At 42.7% G+C, this 22,146-nt stretch overlaps 1 protein-coding gene across 10 annotated transcripts in view; it reads right to left on the bottom strand.

The window, feature by feature from the left end:
* AFF1 (ALF transcription elongation factor 1) overlaps positions 1-22,146 on the bottom strand; it is a 204,989-nt gene that overhangs the window by 6,214 nt on the left and 176,629 nt on the right. For all 10 annotated transcript variants that reach the window (XM_067736543.1, XM_067736549.1, XM_067736545.1 and 7 more), the window contains 9 exons: positions 19,996-20,934; positions 10,895-10,998; positions 9,998-10,238; positions 9,202-9,293; positions 8,967-9,027; positions 5,675-5,811; positions 5,005-5,076; positions 4,420-4,560; positions 2,304-2,527 (listed from right to left, as the gene is read on the bottom strand). In XM_067736543.1, the coding sequence (XP_067592644.1) occupies positions 2,304-2,527; positions 4,420-4,560; positions 5,005-5,076; positions 5,675-5,811; positions 8,967-9,027; positions 9,202-9,293; positions 9,998-10,238; positions 10,895-10,998; positions 19,996-20,934 (2,011 nt within the window). The remainder of the gene's footprint in view (positions 1-2,303; positions 2,528-4,419; positions 4,561-5,004; positions 5,077-5,674; positions 5,812-8,966; positions 9,028-9,201; positions 9,294-9,997; positions 10,239-10,894; positions 10,999-19,995; positions 20,935-22,146) is intronic.

The raw sequence follows: 22,146 nt of genomic DNA, 5'->3' as shown, positions 1-22,146 counted from the left end.
AGACTATTTATGTACCCAATTTGCCCATATAAAACTTTATACAAATTATGTGTAGCACATAAAAGCCTCTGGTACAGCTAAAATCCTGACACTACAATTTGGGTAATCCTGCTTCAGGGTCTCCAGTTTATCAAGTCTGTCCACAGAAAATAAAAACTGAAACTACAGTCAGTCTTGCTGCTCACACTTAGAAATTATTTTAAATATAGTAAAATAAAATTTTCAATTACTCTAAAACCCAAAAAAGTAAACTGGAAGGGGATACATTTTGTTACCAATTTCAATTTAACAGTATGACAAATTCACACCTTATTTTGGCTGGGTCTTTTTTTAAAAAAAAAAAAAAATCACCTTAGTTTTGACATTATCTTTCTAAGTTGTGGCTGCTTCAGAAGGTAATTTGTCAAAAATATTTACCAAACAATTTTAATAATAATAATATTCCTTTTACAAAATGGTACAATAACACCTTAAGAAACCAGAAAATACTAAATGTCTTTGGCTATATAACTAAAAGGCCATTCTTCCAAACAGAATAGGGCATATTCACCTCAGAACCAACTACAGAAACAGAAAGCATAACAGAAATATGCACAGAATTTAATGAGAATTTGTCTTGCCTTTTCTTCCCATTCTACCCATATAATAAGCAAGGAGAATGCAATTTACATAATCTTCCCAGATGAGACTCAACAGCACTTCAAAGATACCCAAACTTCTGCAAAGGCAAAGTGAATTAAAACAATTACACAACTAAGGGAAGACTAAAGGGACAAACGTTATTTGCAATTTTCTTTTAACTTGTTGGCTTCCTTTTAAGCCTTACAAGTGTAGAAATTATAGCTGATAAACAAAAGTCACAAGCCTCACAAATGGAACTATAATATAAAAATAAATCAAATGAAACATTTATTAATAAATGAAGCCTATTTTATTACTTCAAGTGTTAATGATAAAAAAATTTCCGCACAGCTGTTGCATTTTAAAAAGTGAAACTACATACTATATTTCTAGCTCGGTAAACAGATGAACCTGATGTCTTTGAATGACATAACAATTGACCATTGTACAGTACATCTTTCTGAAGACCCGTAAATTAGAGAACTACCGGCTTAAAGTTAGTGATTATGAAACAAATATGTATTTGTAGTTTCAGCTGCTTTTTTCTTCCTCAGCCATCAGGTGCTCCATCCATTTTACATTTCTGGGTTGAAGAATAAATGCAGTATTTTAGGTTATGCTACTTCCCATCTCAAATGTGTTGTGCCTGGGGACAGCCAATGACTTTCCATCTGCATTTGCTTAGCCCTTTTGCTAGCACTTCAGTTCAGGGTGAAATAACGATACCAAAACTTCCAAAGGGGCAACGTGCTAAAGCCACTTTTGATTTAATTTTGCTAAGATCTAGTCACAGAAATCTATCTCCATGCCACAGAGCTCAAGAAAGAATTGTGACAGCATGGAGAAAATGTGAGAAGAGTAAACAGCTGCACTCTTCCTTTTCTTCAAAACACTGAACAGATGGTGGGAATGTGAGTTGGTGCAGCCACTACGGGAAACAGTATGGAGGTTCCTCAGAAAGCTAAAAATAGAACTACCATATGATCCAGCAATCCCACTCCTGGGCACATATCCGGACAAAACTTTAACTCAAAAAGATACATGCACCCCTATGTTCACAGCAGCACTATTCACAACAGCCATGACATGGAAACAACCTAAATGTCCATTGACAGGTGAACGGATAAAGATGTGGAACATATATACAATGGAATACTATTCAGCCACGAAAAAGAATGAAATAATGCCATTTGCAGCAACATGGATGGACTTAGAAATTATCATACTAAGTGAAGTAAGGTCAGACAGAGAAAGACAAACACTATATGATATCACTTATATGTGGAATCTAAAATGTAGAACAAATGGACCTATCTACAAACCAAAACAGACTTGTGGTTGCCAAGGGGTAGGAGGGGAGGCGGGAGAGGGATGGACTGGGAGTTTGGGGTTAGTTGATGCAAACTATTACATATAGAATGGATACACAACAGGGTCCTACTGCATAGCACAGGGAACTATATTCAATATCCTGTGATAAACCATAATGGAAAAGAATATGGAAACGAATGTATTTATGTGTGTAACTGAATCACTTTGCTGTACAGCAGAAATTAACACATTGTAAATCAACTATAATTTTAAAAAAGAAAAAAAAAAGGCCAAAACACTGAACAGAAAATACAATGTTATTCCCCTCCCAATCCCCATGGCCCAGTAATAACCACGACAGAGCCATTTACCTTTATTCTTCCTGGTAAGGACCTCAGCCTGTTCCCAAAGATCAAAGGCGGTAAGGACATGGGAAGTAATGGTGACATAGGAAGATGTCATGTTTTGGATGGTGACTGGGGTGCTGATGGTGGCGGGCATCCCCCCGCTCCCCACACTGCCAGCACTTGACTGGGATCCTATGGAGCTGGCTGGAGAAGGCATTGGAGAGAGGGGGGATGGTGTGCCTGTGCTTCTGGAAGGTGGAAGAAAAGAGAACTGGTTAGTCACCTGAACTCCTAGATCACAGATCTCCTGTTTCTGGAACTGCAGTCCAAGTCACAAGGCTTTAGTGTGTACTTGCCAAAATGACAATCACTTCTAAAATCACTTCTACAAGGTCAGAGAGGCACCGCACCCTTCACCTTCAGTATTCCAGAAATTTATTTCATAAAACACAGTGGGATGGGGCCCTCCAAATGGAAAAAGTCACTGGAGACACGTAAGGTGTTCTTCACTGGACATAGAATCAGGTGGGCAAATCTGTACTCCAAGTGTATTTCCCAGGCCCTTTACATATTTCACTCCCTTGCCTGGAATCCCTTCTCTCCCCAACCCCTATTCCAACTTCTCCTAGGAAGACAATACTTCCCCTGAGAAATGGTCCTCATCTCTGATATATTCATTCTCTCATCCACTCAATACACATCACTGAGCTCCTACTCTGCACATAGCTCTCCTCCAGACACTGGGGATACAGCACAGCTTCCTTTCTGTCACCACTTGAACTCGTCTCTTTGCATTTATCACACCTCATTATACTTTTCTGTCTATTCCTTTTCCTGCCTCACAAGCACCTCACAGGCAGGGACCATCTCTTCCTAATCTCTGCATTTCTAGCCCTTAGCACAGGAGGTGCTCTGGATAAACACCTGCTGAGCCCATAACTGACTGAACAGAGGGCAGCCCATGAGGAGACTGGGCATCAGGGGACTCACACTGTGCTGTGTTCTCCCACTGACTGTCTACCTACACCTGCAAGTTCACAAGTGCCTTGATGCGGATCAAACGAGAAACACAAGTGAAGTCACTCAGTCGTTAAAGAAGTGACGGATATGAAATGGAAAGATGGGTCAGCAGCAGTGGCCTCATCACATAGTTACATCTGCCCTTGGGCTTCATGAACTCTAATGGATCCTAAGCAACCCCAGCAGAAAGTTCATTTTGAAAAACTAGAGCAGAAGCTCCCCGAGGGCAGCAATTCCTGTCTGCTTTGTTTACTGCTGCCTCCCCGCGCCTAAAGCAAGGTTTGGTACAAGGAAGGTGCTAGACAAATGGTGAAGGAGTGATCTAAAATCATGTGACTGACAACCTATTAACTTAGAATAATATCTCAGAGGTAGGAGTCATGAAAATTTTCAGAGGTAAAGAAGATGCTTCTCAATCAGGACTTTCTTTTTTTAAGAGAGGCCATATGGGAATCTCTTCTTTTGAATGTGCTGGAAATGGGGCAATCTTCTAGGTGATGTTCTTAAAATAGCAAAACCCGTCAGAACTGGGAGCTTTTCAAGGAATACGACTAAATTAAAAAAAAAAAAAAATACTAGGCAAGTACCAAAGGGAAGAAAATTCTATCTTCATCTTAAAAACACCCGCACAAGGACTCTGTTTTTCGACAGCTTATGGAACAAATGAGCAAAAAGTGGGGGGAAAAATTTAGCTAGAGATAGCTGTTTTGATTCTTAATATCACCGTTACAGACCCTGGAGAAGGGAGGAGGGAACTGGTTCCGGAAAGTTCTTGTTTACTGAAATGCTAGGACAGCGTGCTGCATAGAAGGAGAAAGGACCTTGGCTCTGGTTCCGCCGGCCCCGCCTGTTTTACATTGTTGGGCATATCCAAATATCCTCAAAGCTCTAAAATCCGGACCCTAGATTCTCTGTAGTTATCTTTTTAATTTATGTTGCCCAAACAGCAAACACCCCGATTTCTAACTATTCCTCAAAAAGGTAGAAATGTGCTAATGATTTCAGCTGAATGTGCAAATCAGCACATAGATGTAAGCCATTTTTGAAACAAAGTCACAGCAAGAGGTAAAGAAAGAAAGAACTTAATTTTGGAAGCTATTTAAATTAGACTGATCATTACCTGGCAATGCACGGAGAAGGTGCCTGGGCAACTTTGGAAGAAGTCTTGAAGAAGTGTTCATTAAGAGTACGGGAATACTTTATTGCTATATCTTTTTTACAACGAAACATAGCCATGTTCAAAATGGACTGGCAACGCATGCTGTGAACATAAACATAAGTTGAAGTGAAGCATTAGCTCCGATTCATGAGTATCACACTACTAGAGAGAGCAAGCCACCTAACCTCTTCCCTAATGTTCACCCTAATGAACATACTGGGCTTTCCTCATCGACGCGAGACAGTATATCGAGAATCTCACTGCACTGTTCACACTAACGTCAGAAGTAAATACTGGTGAAACAACACAAATATACAAGGATATAATTTAAGTCACAAGACCGAAGTCATCAGTAAAATGATGGGGTTGTAAAATGGCAGTAGATGCCATTTCATAATAATTAACCATCAGTGGGATTAACCCCTTGACCACACATCCTACCAGTTTCTGGTAGTGATTCGCTTTTCATGATCGTTTTCACTTTAAGCAAACAGATATGCAAAAGCAGGTGTAATTTGCTATTTAGACAAAGAAAAAAATACACACCATAAAACAGCAAATATTTTCTCCTGTGTTGGTGTTGTGGCATCCGAGAAGGATTTTAATGACATTATGAATCTATAGGAAAATACAAATGTACATCAGGTTAAAAAAAGGCAGTCAGAAAATCCCAGACACAAAGATATCTTATTATGTTTGTCTTGGTTTTATATTGATTTTTCCTGAAGATGTGAAGACATGACAGCAACGCAGAAGAAAAATGAGGCTTTGGAGCAACAATTCAGGCCATTCAGAAAATTAGGCGAGGACATGCCTTTTCTCTGACCTGTCCACCTGCTTGAACCCAAGTAGACTTGTATCCTTACTGAGTCCCCTCCTGAAATGCAGGTAATAAACAAAGACGAGAGCTTCAGCTGAGATGAGAGGGCATCTGATAAGAAAGTAAAACTGGAAAAACCAACCCTCTCCCTGAAGGGTTTGGCATTTCACCGTGCGCTTGGCAAAATGATGCAGACCAACCCAGTTGTTCTGCTCTAGCACTTCATCTGGAATACATTTTTAGTTCATGACAAAAAAAAAAAAAAAGTTTCTGGATCAGTAACTTTAAGACTCCCCTTTGTTAAGCTGTCTTCAGACCAAAGTTCAAATGGATTAAAGCAATAAAGGTAAGGACAGAGAAGTACTTAAAAGGAAGGCAAAATGAGTCTGCACTTACTTGATGAGGTCTAGGGTTTCTGCATAGATGGAGCAAGCCGACTTGGACGCTGGGCTTTCCAATTCCATGGCAATGCCACACTCAATAAAGGACAAGGCAGCTTCCAGGTACTTAAAAGCCTTCCCAACCTTGTCCGTCTGTGGGCGAAGAACAGGGTCACTGTTAAGCCTAAAACGGACTTTTACTTAGCTTCTCACATACATTCTTTACAGAAACTTCCCTCCACTGTCCTAATTTAACTATGGCTAGAGAGAAGTGTGAGAACAAACAAACTCAATATCATAACCAAAGCCCGTCAGCTCTGACCTACTGAGAATTTTCTTTTACTAAAAGTTCAGTAGGAAAGAAACAACAATCTTGTAATAAGACTATACTCTCAAAACCTTATTAAAGTACATATTCAAACTAAGGCACTCAGTACATGGTCCCCTTGTTACCAGTGTGCAATTACCCATCATATGATTTTCCTGGCAAATAGGTTATTCTACACAACTAGAATAATGCAGACACAGTTTCTTTGTACAAATTGAAGTTTATCTTATAATAAGTAAAAAATGTTATGGTTTACAAGCATCTTAGATTTCATGTCAAACAATAATCTTTTTATGTATTTTAGAGCCCAACAGGTCATCTCCTCTGGGAGTCTGGGTTAAGGGCACAAGGCTACCCCCTGGGCCAACAGGGATAAAATTTCAGAGTCCCTTAACAGGAATGTAGAAATATGAATGCAATCAGATTATTGGTGGTCATCTAACCCCGAATACATATTTTGTCACTTACGCTCTTCTCACTTGGTGGAATTCAGCCAACTTGACTGAGACTGTGCCGAGTCTCACTACATATGAGACGTCATATGCAGCACACATTGTAAGAGCAACTGATCAACACGACATTTGCAAGGTTGTAGTTTCTGCTAATGTCTCTACTTTGATATGTTCAAAAAGAATGAATGAAAACCATAAAGGTGCAAGTGGAGTGTAAGGAGATGGTGACACATCAGCAAAGAAAGAAGGTTTGGCAAAGAAAGATGGCTACTAATTTTAATTTTTAAAAATAACCTGAGGGACTTCCCTGGCAGTCCAGTGGTTAAGACTCCGTGCTCCCAATGCAGGGGGCATAGGTTTGATCCCTGGTCGGGGAACTAAGATCCCATACACCATGCGGCATGGCCGAAACAAAAAAAAACTTGCTTTAAAAATATTTTTTCTAGGGGCTTCCCTGGTGGCGCAGTGGTTGAGAGTCCGCCTGCCGATGCGGGGGACACGGGTTCGTGCCTCGGTCTGGGAAGATTCCACATGCCACGGAGCGGCTGGGCCCATGGGCCAGGGCCGCTGAGCCTGTGCGTCTGGAGTCTGTGCTCCGCAACGGGAGAGGACCGCGTACCGCAAAAAAAAAAAAAATTTTCTAGAGAACCCAGGGTCAGAAAATTAGTGACAGAAAGAATAAAAATCAATCAGCATGTCCCAAATAATCAACAGTATAGGGCCTTATTGGTTTGCTTCACTGGTGCGAATTTAACTCTTCAAGTTTACTTATTCAATACCATCTTCTTCATGGGATTTCCAAAATTTATATTGGCCTTAGGGTAGACACAAAAGAAACTATACTAAAGCAATTTGCCAGTATCCACTTCCTTAAGTATTTTGTAAAGTTAATAATGAAAATATTCCTGTGATAACTCCATGTATCTCCTGAGACAGGGTTAAACTAGTAGAGTTCTAATTTCCTTAACAGTAAGTAAAATAAGAATAGAGGTGAAATACACTACTCTATATTCAGTTGTGCACTTCACTATCTGGAGTGCAAGACGGTCATCTTTTGAGACATTGTGCAAGTAAAGGAGAATATTGTGAAGAGGCTGGCCATTCAGGCTTCTGTCCAAACTGGCATATTTTGAGAGTGGAATGAGCTAACATTACTTATTAAAATGGGATGCAACAGCCATAGGAAGGGAGAAAGAAGATGTGCATATGCATAGATTAAAAGCAACACAAAAAGTTCCCTGGAGTATTAATCTTGTTTGAATAATGAAGGAATCTAGTGCCCAGTGTCAAGATAAGTTTTTGGTAACTGGCTGACAAAGTACTGAATATTTACTCTTTCTCAAAAATCAAAAGATTCATACAGTTCTAGTAACAGCCTTGGAGAACTGAAAGGAAGAGGTTAGAAAGATACCACTGTTTGGTGCTATCTGAGGCATCTTAATCTGACTCAGTTCATGTTGGTACAGGGTCACTTGAGAGATAGTGTCTAATTTGTGTTTTACTCTCCTACAGCATCCAGCATGGTAAGGACTCAATCAACATTTTACTCCAGTGAATGGGGACCTGATAAAAGGGTCTCAGCCCAGCCCTTCCCAGCCTGACAAGAGATGCCAGGCTACAGACTGGGGTTGAAGAACACTGGGCTAGGATTTTGAGGCCACCATGGACGGATCTGATTCAATCCCCGTGGACCTCCAGAGTTTGTGGTTAGGTTTGCCTGTGGCAGAATCAAGGCAACCTATGCTGTTCTCTTGTGGTACAAAGTTCAACATACAGTATCTGTAGGGGTTTAGGTGTGGGGAATACACCAAGCAAATAAAGGCCCCAGAGTCTTAGATGCTTAAATATGACAAAGGGCAAGTATCATATAACTATACTGCAGCAGAGAAATAAAAGCATTATTTATGTATGCAATTAACAAAACTACCACCTTCCAGAAAGTCCAACAGCCACCAGGTAAAGAGAGTTCATTTCTTTAAGGCATGTTTGCCAACAGTGCAATCATCACCTTCACCTTAAAATTTCATCTGATGGTACTGGTCCACTGTTCGCTGTTAGCCTCTAACAGTAAACAGGGCGTTAAGATAATTTTGGAATGCAAACAGGTTACCTCACTTTTTGAAATGTTTTGGGGTGACCACAAATTGACCAGCTTTCAATAAGCCAGAGTTGTTTTTCACATCCAAAGAATTGATTCAGTGGGACAAGGAAGCCCTCATGTATATTAAATAAAACACTACCAGGTAGATCAACTTTCATTCATTTAGATATAAAACGTGAAACTAGTACTTTGTCTCTCTGCCCATGATCAGACGGAATCAGTGAAGTCAAAACAGTGTCACTTCCCTAGGAACTGAACCACTCAGCCCTCGCTCATTCCGACCCTGCTTACACTGCGGCCAATGTCAGGCCCCCCGCAGCCCTACCCCCCCCATCCCGCCCCCAAGTCACAGTTAGTGATTTGGAACCAGATGGCAAGTGTTTGAACGGAAAACATTCCACCAAAGGGAGAAAGAGCCCAGACTGACCACTAATTCTGCTTTGTCTTTCAACCTTCTGGCCTCCTTCATGTGAAAATCTGCTTGTTGTCTGAAAGAGAAGAAAAGACCAGGGGTGGGTCACAGGAACCTAAAAGTATTGGACTGGGGCAAGATGACTTAAGATGACTGGAGGGGGACGAGGATGGGAGGAGAGGCAGGGCAAAGAGGAGGCAGGGGGAAGGGGAGGGAGGGGGAGGGGAAGCAGCAGCATCCAGAGCCTTACTTGTCCAACTTCATGTGAGGCTTCCCTGGCTTGGAGTTACCATTTGGCAAAGAAGGCACTGGAAAACGATTTGCAGTATCTCCAGAAGATCCCTTAAAAAAGATCATCATATCGATCACCCTGTAACATTTCAGACCATTGGCCTAACTGTACCGTCTCTCTAAATTAGCCCAAAATAGTTCAAAAGCAAGGAATTCAAATGCTGCACGCTCTAGCTTGGTCAAGCACTTTCTCAGCTAGATTCAACTGAAACTGTAGATTTGGATTGTATCGGGGACACAGAAAAGCCATAAGACAAGAATGCCCAAGAGAACAGATTATTAACAAAGCCAAATTTAACATTTTCTCTTAAGCAATACATACACACACACACTCACCTACCCCAGGTTAACAGGAAGGAAGGAATCTGTATTCAAGAAAGTGGATACTTGTTCCCCCATTATCACTAATAATGAAAGTATTTGAGATCAAACATCCAAACCAAGAACTAACCAGGGTTATCATGTTTTACTGCCAAACACCTGATAGAAAATTAACACAAAAATCTATTCTGGTTTTCTCACCTCTGAACCACTTTAAGAAGAATAAACTGCCGCCTAAATTATCAGGTAATATGAACTATCTTTTACTCTCCCTCTGAAAAGTAGAGCGTTAAGCACAAATAACTCATTACTGCTTTACTAAAAGTGACGAATAGCTCTGAAATACCATCGTAGAAAACTTATCTGATTTGGGCATTTAAAGTAAAGACACACCAACATATTCCCTTTTGTACATTACGGCCTCCCCTCCTTACTTTGTGTTCTGTAGAGCTTCCAGGGCCCTTCCCCTCTACTTTTCTGTGCTTGGAAACAGAAGAGTCTCTGTGGTTGCCCTTGCTACTACTGGCACTTTTGGGAGGGTTCTGGCCACTGGGGTCTGCTTCCTGCCTTGACCTCTTTTGTGCAGGCTTGGCTGGCTTCTGGGAGGACGAGGATGACACAAGTGAAGGGGGAAGCATTTCCTTCTTTGAGGGCTCAGAGGAGGGCCTGGGCGTTCTGGAATGAAACATCATGCAAAACTAAGTTAAGGCAAAACATGAACCGTATAACTTAGTTGTTGAGTTATAAGGACAAAATGGCTGTTGACACAAAAGATAAAGATATCACAGAGCCATGAAATCCATTTTTGTAGAAAGGCCAAATTTCAGAGCCCTTTTTTTCTGATGCCTTTGAAAACTACAGTCCTACCTGTGAGTAATAAATGAAGTTGTATAATTTGTCACTAACTTGCGGAGTCTGCCAATGGTCTTACCTTTACCCAAGCAAGTCACTCTGCAGTAGCTGCTGCCCAACCTGCACCTTGTCTCTGACAAGCAGGCAGGCCCAGCTGCCACCTCCTCTCTGCCCCCTTCACATCTGACCCCTTCTCTCTCTCTCTTTCAAATCTCTGTTGGTTCCTACATGGTGACACGACTCACTTGTTTTTGCCAAGTCTTTTTGTGCTTTTGATAAATCTAAGTTTGCTGCCAAATGAACCGTTAATTCCTCTAAGGTCCTTGTGAAGGAAAACAAACAGAACTTAGCATATCGTCAAAATGAGCCCGACGAGTTCACTATTCTCTCGTTCTACTGCAGAAGAAAAGTGTTTTGCCGTGTTGCCATCCAGGAAGATTCGATCACCTTCGCAGCCTGTTCCTAAACTCTATACTCACTTTGATTTAGAAGATTCTTTGTGGGAGGATGAGGGTGATGACTGCGATTTGACTTCTTTCTCCAGCCTGATTTTCTTGCTATCGTGGTCTCTTTCTGCTTCACCCTATTATTGTAGTATAACAGCAAATTATTACAAACATAATTGTACAGACAAAATAGAAAAAAATATGCAGTAAGGTCAATGAGAGCAATCAGACTTTTGGAAACTTGTAAACACACACAGAAACCTTATAAGTATCTACACTGTGTATGGGAGGGGGTGGTGGTGGTGAGGGCAGCAGACCATCTAGATTTGATGTGATTTGTACTGAGACGGATTTGTACATGAGGAAGGACTAAGGAAAGAACCAGGTTTTTCTCTACTCAAGAAGAAAACAGATTCGTTTTCCCATGACAACATGTATATCAAATTTACAGAAAGTCCAAAATGCAGGCTCCTTCCCCCTGGTCTGTGCTCACGTAATGGCCCTGTGGGAAGGAAGCTTTCTAGCAAGGACAGTGAAGCGATGGGTGGGAGTCCTTCAATCGACTCAGGTGCTTTAGAATTAAACTCCTCAACTGTCAGCTCACGGGGAGAGAAATCTGGGACACCACCAGCCAATCTAGGACAATCCCTAAAAAACCCGAAATCCTCTCTTAGAGCCTTAAAGGGAAAAACAACATTCTTCAAATGATCTCATTGTGGGAGGCCCCGGTTTTCACCACAGTCTCTCCCTCGTTCTCTGAATTTCTCCAAGAAAAATGAACAAATTAAGATGTGTAGGCTCAAGCTCTGCCCAGGCGCTAATCAGCGGCCTGGCCCTGCTCAAAAGGAGGGAAATAGCAAAGACATGCCCTTCCCTCCCCCGGCATTCTGCAAGCAAGCATGCCTGGGTGTGCGCCTCCATCCAGCCTTTCATAACTTCGCAGAAAACATCTCCCTCTTGTTTCAAAATGGACCATTGAAGATGGCTTATAAAGATACTTCCCTTTCATCTCTCGGTGTTTGCACAGGTGAGAACATTAAGAAGAAGGGAAAATATGGGTGGAGAAAAGAAATCCAAGGGAAGGCTGGTACTATGGTACCACTGGAAGCCGATTCCGCTCTGTCCAGCACACTCCATCCCAGAGCTGCACAGCACTTGGACACGGCTAGTCCACAGCAACAAGTGAAGTCAGGGACTTTGTCCAAAAAAGGAGAATGTAATCATTCTTCTACTGATGAAATACTGAAGTGGTAATTTTAGACACATTGGATTAAATTATTTATCACTGTTTTTTTCTCCTTTTTATATTCTTAACGTGGCTACTAGAAAATTTTAAGTTATGTATGTGGGTCACATTATATTTCTACTGGACAGAACTGTTTTACACACTTTTCTAGAGGTGATCTGCAAAATGGACCTTGAACTTCCAATGAGCTGATGCAAAGAAAGAATTATTAAATGTACAGGTTAGGTAAGATAAAAACAAATCAGTTGCTCAGAAACATAACCATTCATTACAGAAGACCGGGGAAAAAGGGTCTTGAGGGACTTAATAAGAAGAGAACACATGATGTGAATAAGCATATCCCACAGGCACGGCTGAAACAGTAAATTTCACACGGCTGTTTCTCACGTGGCAGGCAGTGCAGGCCGGCAGCACAAGCCTGGAGCACAGTTCAGGACAGATGAAAGGTCCTGGCACAGGCCAGGAGAGGCCTGTTGCAGCTCTGCCCAGCATGTAACTCACCCTCCATTCAACAATTCATAATGAACTCAATGTTGGCAGAGAAGAAAGAATAAACCAGAAGTGACTGGTTAAAATAGAACCCTACTACTAAGGGGTATCCCCTCATCACTACACCCACTGTGGCCAAGAGGCTCTGCTACCAATGGCCCCAGTGAATTCTCTCGAGTTTTAGATTAAAAGCCACACAGCTGGCACAGCAAGCATTACAAGAGGGTGGGAAATTTATCTTTTGAAAAAGTCACAGAATTTGCTAAAATACCCAGGCAGATAATTAATTTGCACATGAAGTAGTTAGTAATACATACTTTTTTAAATGGAAGGCATTTCCAGGCAGTTAACGACATGTGGGATAAGTCCCCAAGACAAAGCTAAGCATAAACGGTCCACAAGGTTACTTTCTAAAGAAAATACCAAACCCCAGAGGTGGAATGAGAGTTAATTTTTGTTTGTATATCTTCATGCTGCTTAGGACATGCTAGTTATAACTAGAAACCAAAGTGGCAGGCCTTATAAACCACACATGAAAATAAGATTCATAGTGAGTCAATCCTCATAAACTGGTTTTAACTCGGGCTTGTGCCAATCAGTGACTCAAGAGAACAGCCCAAAACCAACAATCACCAAAGACTAACTTCAATGCTAGCTTTAACAACTATGTTGGCACTTTCTGGAATAATACACTTTATGTTGACATGTAGCAACTTAGAAGCTGGTAATATTCTGTCAGCTGGTAGAATGTAAGCCGTTAAACCAATTAAGCAAAATCCCCGTCTGTTGACTGTGCTTGCTTTGACCCGAATTCACGCCTGTGGGCCGGGGTCAGTATTTTTGTAGTTGGAACCCTCTTGTCTTCTGTAGGAAGAGTTCCGGGGGCATCCCCAGAGCAGGCACTCCGTGAGCATTCGTCAGCTGGCCCAGGAGCAGACCTGCACTACAACCCTAAGTGGGTGGATTTAGCAAAGCGCCATTAGAGAGGGAGTCATCTGATCCTGGGTGGCAGGAAACACACACTTGAATTCCAAGACTGGAAAACAGAAGGCAAGGAGTTCTTGAGATGTTTCTGGGTCAAGAAGCCATTTGAAAGTGAGGTGAGAGTGACGTACTCTCTTCAGAAGGAAAAAGGAGTCTCCTTTGCTCAGTGGCTTATCCACAGATCAACTCCCATTTCAGGGACCCCTGTCTAAGGTCTGGGTCTTGGACACTCCCTTTTTCCAGAAGGACAATGTCTTGACGGTGCCCGCATCTCCAACAGGAGGAGCCTGCTGGCCGATGACTGTTCCTGACTGACTTGTTTACTTTTCTTAACCTGCTGGGTCAGGCAGCCTCAGATTATCTGCCAAATGCGGCTCCACCTACAGAGTGGAGCAAAAGGGCAAGAATGAACACCATAAAAGGAAGATCTGAGACTGTGCTAGGCCAAGCCGGTTTCTGAAGAGAAGGCCTCCAGGGCAGCCTGCTGCCTGCCTCAGCACCTGACTCACCAACTAGGTGCCGCGGATAACAGGGGGCAGTGAAAGTGGCTTTTTTAGAACTAACACTTGTTTGGGGCCATAGTTTCTAACAGGCAGAAAGGTAGTCGACTCAGAGCTTAGCCATGATGGGGAGAGATGACGAGCATCTGGAAGGGAAACTGAAGTGTGGCGGGCACTAGGGTGGCAGGAGTGGGGACAATGGAGGGGTTGAGCCAGGGATGATATTGTAACAGCCCGTCAGTACACTGATATGGAAGTACGACCTCAGGCCTTTCTCCAAGAATGCCACCAACGCCTCCCAACCTGCACCCACCCCCTAACAGGCACTTGCACACACACCCTGCTCCTCCGGCCCCACCCCACTAAAAGCAAGAAAGGTGTGAAAGAGGGACTTCCCTGGTGGTTGAGTGGTAAAGAATCCGCCTTCCAATGCAGGGGATGTGGGTTCAATCCCTGGTCAGGGAACAAAGATTCCACATGCTGCAGAGCAACTAAGCCCGCACGCCACAACTACTGAGCTCGTGGACCTCAAGGACAGAAACTTCGTGCCGCAAACAGCAGAGCCCACGCGCCCTGGAGCTTGCGCACCACAACTAGAGAAGAGAAAACCCGCACGCCACAACTAGAGAGAAGCCCGCACACCACAATGACAGATCCTGCATTCCTCAACGAAGATCCCGCGTGCCACAACTAAGACCCAATGCAGCCAAAAATAAATAAATACATAAATAATAAATATTAAAAAAAAACAAAAAAGATGCGAAAGAGAGCAAAGGAGCCAAGATCCACTAGACTGGGAGGGATCAGCATACTGAGCTCCAGACCTGCTTTTGCTAAGCAGCCAAGTGATGTGAAGGCCTTTCTGGATCCCATCTAAAGAAGGTAGCAGCTGAACAAGAGACACATGCGGGCTCAGCACTCCAATTCTAAATTCTATCCTCCTCTCCCACAGGGAAGCAAATACGCTTGGTAGCACATGGAGCATAGCAAAAGTGGAGAAGCAGCCTTTGGGGAAGTTCAGGTACTTTTCTGGGATTTGCCTCTGCAGGAGGTTCAATAACACGACGCCACAGCAGGTAAGTCCAAGCTGACCCCATGAATGAGGCAGGTTATATTCACTGGGGAAAGTACCACAGAAAAGCAAAGGGAATCCACTCTTTTCCTTCTTTTTGGTGAGGGAATACACAGGCATTAGACTGGCCCTAAAACAGCTCTTCATATGATGCTTTTAGGGTAACTAACAGGCATGAAGAAATTAGATGTAAGTGGCTTTAGGAAATTATAGGGATGACTTTTCAAACCCTTGATTTTGAAGGATAATAACTGGGAATGTTGATCTGGAGAAACAACCCAAGAGAAAACAGTCAGATCTTGGGAAGGTCTGAACTAACCATCAAGCAATTAAAAATGCACATTTTCCCACCAGATCCCATAACTTCCCTCCCCACTCCTCAAAACACACATAAACGATGGCACTGAAATGTTTGTCCAAAAGTGTCCAAGCTTCTTGGTCCATAAAGCAGTTATTTATAAAAAGGGAAAGACCTGAATGAATGTAACCTCCCAGTTCTGTTATTTGTCTAAACGACTGTTGAGACAGTCTAACATTTTATTTGAAAGACATCTATAAGGTGACTGAATGAAATGAGGTTATCTAAGAAAGCACCGAGAGCAATGCTTAGCTCTATGCATGTTTGGTGTGCTTTTAGAATCTTCTCATTTGCACTGCCCTGATTGTATATTATCTTGTGCTTCTCAGCTTCAACTTTTCTTCCAAGTCTGGAAAACATAAAGCTTAAAAATTATATAAAAGAAAATACAAGTTCTATTTTAAATTCTAAACTGTAATCAGGTTGAAGAAATTCTGTAGTTTATGTAAGGAGTACCATGTGAGTTAATGTCTATTTACCCTCACAATTTTCTCTTTTTTCTCATGAATTGTCCCCAACCCACTCCTTTAAAGTAGAAGAAAAAAAAGAAAAAGGGGAAAAAAAAAAAAATAGGTACATTTCTATAGGTGCCACATTTGATGGCTTCATCACAGCTATCAACAACTATTAACTTTTTTTTTCAGGCTTAAAAAATATGTTTTTTAATATATAAGGAGAGATTTGGGGGGAATATTTAATCTTCATAATGGAATCCTTTTTTTTAACATCTTTATTGGAGTATAATTGCTTTACAATGGTGTGTTAGTTTCTGCTTTATAACAAAGTGAATCAGCTATACATATACACATGTCCCCTTATCTCTTCCCTCTTGCATCTCCCTCCCACCCTCCCTATCCCACCCCTCTAGGTGGTCACAAAGCACCAAGCTGATCTCCCTGTGCTATGCGGCTGCTTCCCACTAGCTATCTATTTTACATTTGGTAGTGTATATATGTCCATGCCACTCTGTCACTTCGTCCCAGCTTACCCTTCCCCCTCCCCATGTCCCTGTGTTCTCTAACTCTTTATGATCATTTTCTCACACTTTTGAGTCTAAAATGGCTTTAAGGGTTTGTTAACCCTCTGAAAATATTTGTTAAATTTTGTGCCAAGAGAGGGATGAAACTTTAAATAAATCCCACTAATGCCAAGGAGCAGGAACATTATTCAACGGCTCTCACTATATTCTCGTGGAGATTTTTCTAGTGTTCACACTCAATATGAAGGAAATGAACAAGTCTTCACTATCCAAATTTGGGGGAAAGCACCTAAGCTTAAAGAGAGACCTGGGCTGCCCACAGAGCTGCCCCGCTTGTCCAAGGGTGGTGGCCAAAGGTACCCTGAGCAAGTAGAGTCAGGGTCCTGACAGGAAAGGGGGAGCCTGCCCCTCACAGAGAGAACCTGAGGTTATGATGTTCAGTATTAATACCACCACCTGGAATCCAGCAGGAAGCAAAACCAATGACACACAGTTCTCTGATCATGAAAGAGCTATACTGTTGGCTGATGTTTATATTTATCTGAAAGCTCCTAAGTAATGTTTCTAACCAGTGACATACTTCAGGCCAGGAATTCCTGGTTGTCTAGATCCATGATGTCTAAATGCACCACACTGAAGAGATTTCTTGGTCCAAAACACTAGCTTTATACAATCCTGGCCTGGTAATAAGGTTCTGCTCCAGAGCCTTAGGCATTAGGATCAACCGAGGAGTTAGAAAATAACAATGGGAGTGTGGGGCTGGGGGGTGGCACACATCCTGCCACCAGTACTGAGGGTTCCCCAGGGGACCGGAATGTGCAGCCAGGGTTTGGAACCACTGGTTCAGCCCCTGATCCTGTCAGTCCCACAGCAGGGAGGCAGGCTGTTCCCAGAGCCAGATCTCTCAGCTGCCTGCCAGAGCTTTAAGGCAAGCATGGACTTGCCTAAGATGAGGCAGTCATTATTTCTCCATCCTTTGAACAGAAAGATAAATAAGCTGCCCTAGGAGAGCTCAGCCAAGGGCTGGAAAAATGGCTTTCAGAGGGCACAGTTCATATACTCAACAGGGACAGCTGAATTTCCCTTTCTGGAGTTGCAAGCAGAGCTTCTAGATTTGCATTGGAGGATGGACTGGTCTGACAACTGTCTGGGGAGCCTCCAATTTCCAACATTTACCCCCAGTTAGTAAGTGTTTTAGAAGCTAATACTTCTCCCCTCTCCCCACTCCAGCTGATGCAGAAGGTCAGCAGTGGAGACTAGATAGTATTAGGGTAGCTGGGGGACAGGTGACAAAAGATTTCCCAGGAGGAGGTAAAAGAGTGTATTTTTGCTACTGATTCTACGTATAAAATAGGTAACTAATGAGAACCTACTGTATAGCTCAGGGAACTCTACTCAGTGCTCTGTGGTGACCTAAATGGGAAGGAAATCCAAAAAAGAGAGGATATTTGTATACATAGAGCTGATTCCCTTTGCTGTACAGTAGAAATTAACACAACACTGTAAAGCAACTAAACTCCAATAAAAATTAATTTTAAAAAGATGATGTGATATACACATATGTACAAAATAAAATAAAATAAAACACACATCATGAAAAAAAAGTATATTTTTGAAGATTTCTCGGGTATATTAGATGCAGGCACCTTTTCCTAGCCTGGCCCATCACAATTTTCTCCATAAAGTTTTACACCTCTTACAGGCACACATTGTTTTAAAAGTTATCAAGGACTTCCCTAGTGGTGCAGTGGTTAAGAATCCGCCTGCCAATGCAGGAGACACGGGTTCAATCCCTGGTCCGGGAAGATCCCACTTGCCGCGGAGCAACTAAGCCCATGCGCCACAACTACTGAAGCCTGCACACTTAGAGCCCATGCTCCACAACAAGAGAAACCACCGCAATGAGAAGCCAGTGCACCGCAACGAAGAGTAGACCCTGCTCGGTGCAACTAGAGAAAACCCACGCGCAGCAATGAAGACCCAATGCAGCCAAAAATAAATAAATAAATAAATTAAAAAAAAAAAAAAAAAAAAAAAAACTGGGCTTCCCTGGTGGCGCAGTGGTTGAGAGTCCACCTGCCAATGCAGGGAACACGGGTTCATGCCCCGGTCCGGGAAGATCCCACATGCTGCGGAGCGGCTGTGCCCATGAGCCATGGTTGCTGAGCCTGCGCGTCCAGAGCCTGTGCTCCGCAATGGGAGAGGCCACACAGTGAGAAGCCCGCGTACCGCAAACAAACAAACAAAAAAACTAAACTAAAAGTTATCAGGAACCAGAATACACACTCTTCTAGCTGAAACAGCACTGCCAATTGGCACTTGATCCCACCCCACTGGACTTGCCCGCTGCAATTATGGTGGCAATACACACCCTCACGTCTCATTCGACAAGGCGCTCCAGAAACTGTCGCCCTTTACTATTTGGTAGAGTCACATTATATTTTTAACCTAGTGGAGTAATCAGTCAAATCAGACACGACAGCAGTCTTCATGATCTTTTTGTCCTTGTTATTCTTAGCTCAACTTCCACAACTGAGTAAGAGTTTTTTATGTATTTATAAGACTGTTTATATTCCTTCTCAGCAGGCAAGAGTTGGCCCTTCTTGTGCCTTTCACTCTGAATCCTGGGTAGGTTGGCTTGGGAATGCCACTGGGGGGAAAATTCACTAATCTTTCACCATCAAGAAGCAGCAAAAAAATATATATCAAGAGCTCAATAATTCAGAATAAAGATCGAAAGGAGACTGTTCAAAATAGTGTATATGTCCAAGTAACAAGGGTCTTAAATAATGCAGGGATTATTATTATTATTATTATTTTACTATGTTCATTCCTTAAGTGAAGCTTCCAAATACCATAATAAATGACAGATTTTAATACTTCACAATGTACCATAACAGCCTATATCACCCAAAAGGATGCCCTAACCATCTCTATAATAGCTCTAAACCTTTCTTTCATAATGCTCTGCTCATTAGTAAAAGTCATTAACAGGAGTCACAAATTCTAAATCTGGTGGTTTCAAATTAATGAGGTGTTAGGTGGCCATGAGTTAAAACATGGATATAATATCAGTAGCAAAATGATCAAACTACAGGAGTAAAATTTAGTATATAGCACTCCTATCAGTAATTCAGAATTCACATTTCAGTTCATGTAAGGTTTTAATTTCTAGGGCAAAACCTAATGAGCCAGGTGATAAATACCAATATTATCACAATAGATAAAAACATACCCTTAATGCTATATTATTCTAAAGCAAGATATCCTTTTCAATGACTGCCTCATCTTTTTTTCAAACTAGCAAGACTTAAAGCAATCTGGCATTTATCAACACTTATCTGCAGTGAAAGACTAACTCTGGTATAGTCGCAAAGGCAACATGGAATCCAAAGATTGCCAGCCTCTTCTAAGACGATTCAGGGTTAAAATCAAGGGCCAAAGACAGCCCCAAGCCCGCAGCAGGTATGTTCCACACCGTACGGGAAGGTCAGCCCCCCACTCACCTTTCTCTTTTTGGCCAACTTGCTTGAGTTTTCTGAGCTTCTCTTCTCAGAATCTGCCTTCTTCGCTGCCAAGGGCTGTTTGTCTTCCGGTTTCTTGGGGCGGCTGCCCTTCCCAGGAAGCTGGGGTATCCGAGAGAGGAGGTCCAGGGTAATCTTCACCATCAAGCTTTGCGGGAGCGGAGTGTCCCTGAGCGGGGAGAGCAGCTTGGTGTCTCTCAAAGGCACCAGGGGTTTGTCCTTGCGGCGGTCCTCCTGGACAACCACTGCCAGTCGGCAGCCACTAGTCCTGGCGCCGCCACTGCGGGCAGGGCCCTGGCTCTGGGTCAGGGGGACGAGGGCAAAGTGCTCGGGGCTCCTGTCCTCCGCCGCGTCCTTCGGAGGTGCCTTCGGGGGGGCCGGGGGGCCACTCCTGTGCTTCTTCCGTTCGCTGGGGGTGGGCGCCACTGGCTTGGGCTCACGGCTCTCTGCGGCACGGGGCCGCCCTTTCGTCTTCACCTTGGGCTTGTCTTTGGAAGGCTGGTCTTTGGAGGCTTGGGGAGGAAGTCCGGGCTCGCTCTCCACCAGCAGACTGGCGCGCGCATCTGCATGCGCATCCGCATGCCCCGGGGCGGAGGCCTTGACGGGCTTCTTGGGTTGTTTGGATCCCACGGTTTGCCTCTGTGGGGGCTCCTGTTGGGCAGGGGACTTTTGACAGCTCCTCTTGCCCGCATGGGGGCCTTCAGAAGGCACCCGGGGGGCTTTGCTGGAGCTTTTGGGGGGAGGCTCTTTGGACTCCGAGCGCTCGTGACCTCCGGTGGCGCCGTCGCCACCCTTGCCTTTACTGTCCGGGTGCCGGGCCGGGGGCACGGCGCTGCCCGGGGCCTCGGCGGGCGGCGCAGGCTGGCTGACTTTGGTCAGCCAGTTGTCCAGCTGCCATTTGTTTGTTGTCGGAGGTTCGGGCTGCAAACAAGGAAAAAGAAGATAGGGTTAACTGACCAATAATGATACTCTTCTGGGTTAGTCACCCAATCCTACAGGACTGGCCGGGAGATGCAATCACTCCAAACCTAAGAATTCAGGTTCTTTTGACCCCCCTCTAATTATAGGTCAAATTCTATAACAATTAACTCTTAAAACAATCTTCCAATTTTTTCATGCTACAGGAATTTTGCTGTGGCTGACACTAATAATAGACCATTACATACTGACCAATGTAGACCATTGGCAACTGCGGAGAAATCTGTGTAATAAATATTTTGTTCCACTGGTAATTACCATATAATTTAAACAGAATTTTCACATTTTGGCTTGTGAACTATTCTGTCAGAAAATGATAGGGAAAAATGAAGACTAAAAAGAATCTTTTCATCAAGGATTTTCAGAAGAAGGTCAATGAATCAGTCTTAGTGATTATGGATGGGTTTCACGCTTTATCCCTTTTTTTGATGTACTTGTCAACTGAAAATGACTTTCTTCAAGACGATTTCATTTCTCTTATTCACTTAAAAATATTAATACATGACACAGCTTTCAGTTTATCATAGATACACTGTCTTCTGATTTTCAAATTTTACAACTGGGTAAAAAGAACCAAGTGAGGTCACATTTGCCAGCCATTAGTCCCACTTGAATTCTTTAAAAATCAAACATGAAGTCTCCTGTTACAGGCAGTCTCTGAAATAGCACCTATTTTTCTAAGAAACACAGGGAGGCTCCAGAGCACACAATTAAGGGCAGTGAGATTATACTGATTATCTGTGAAACTCGCTTGGCAAATAAACAGAAGTCCCTGACTTCTCCTGTTATCTTAACAGGAGATATCTTGTTAAAATCTTTGTTGCTAACTGACTATTGATGCATTGCACTCTCTCTCTCTCCAAATGGGATATCAGACCTTATTAAAACAATGATGAGGACATCTTTATCTCCAAACTCTACTATTATGTCTTGCACACAGTGGTGTACATGAGATATTTATTTGGGCTTTTTCATGGGTGTATTACTGTACCTATAAATTTTATGCTATTTGGGAAAATATTCATGCCTTAATAAAGTAAGTAATGATTACTTTTTTTTAAAAAAAGGACAGTATGTCACTGGCATGCTTCATGCTTTTAAGATCCTTTCTGACAGGTGGTTTGTATAAATGACTAAATCATTTCCACAGCACAA

This window comes from Pseudorca crassidens, chromosome 4 (assembly GCF_039906515.1).
Source record: "Pseudorca crassidens isolate mPseCra1 chromosome 4, mPseCra1.hap1, whole genome shotgun sequence".
Taxonomy (NCBI): Eukaryota; Metazoa; Chordata; class Mammalia; order Artiodactyla; family Delphinidae; genus Pseudorca; species Pseudorca crassidens.
This window is presented reverse-complemented; position numbering and strand designations above follow the sequence as displayed.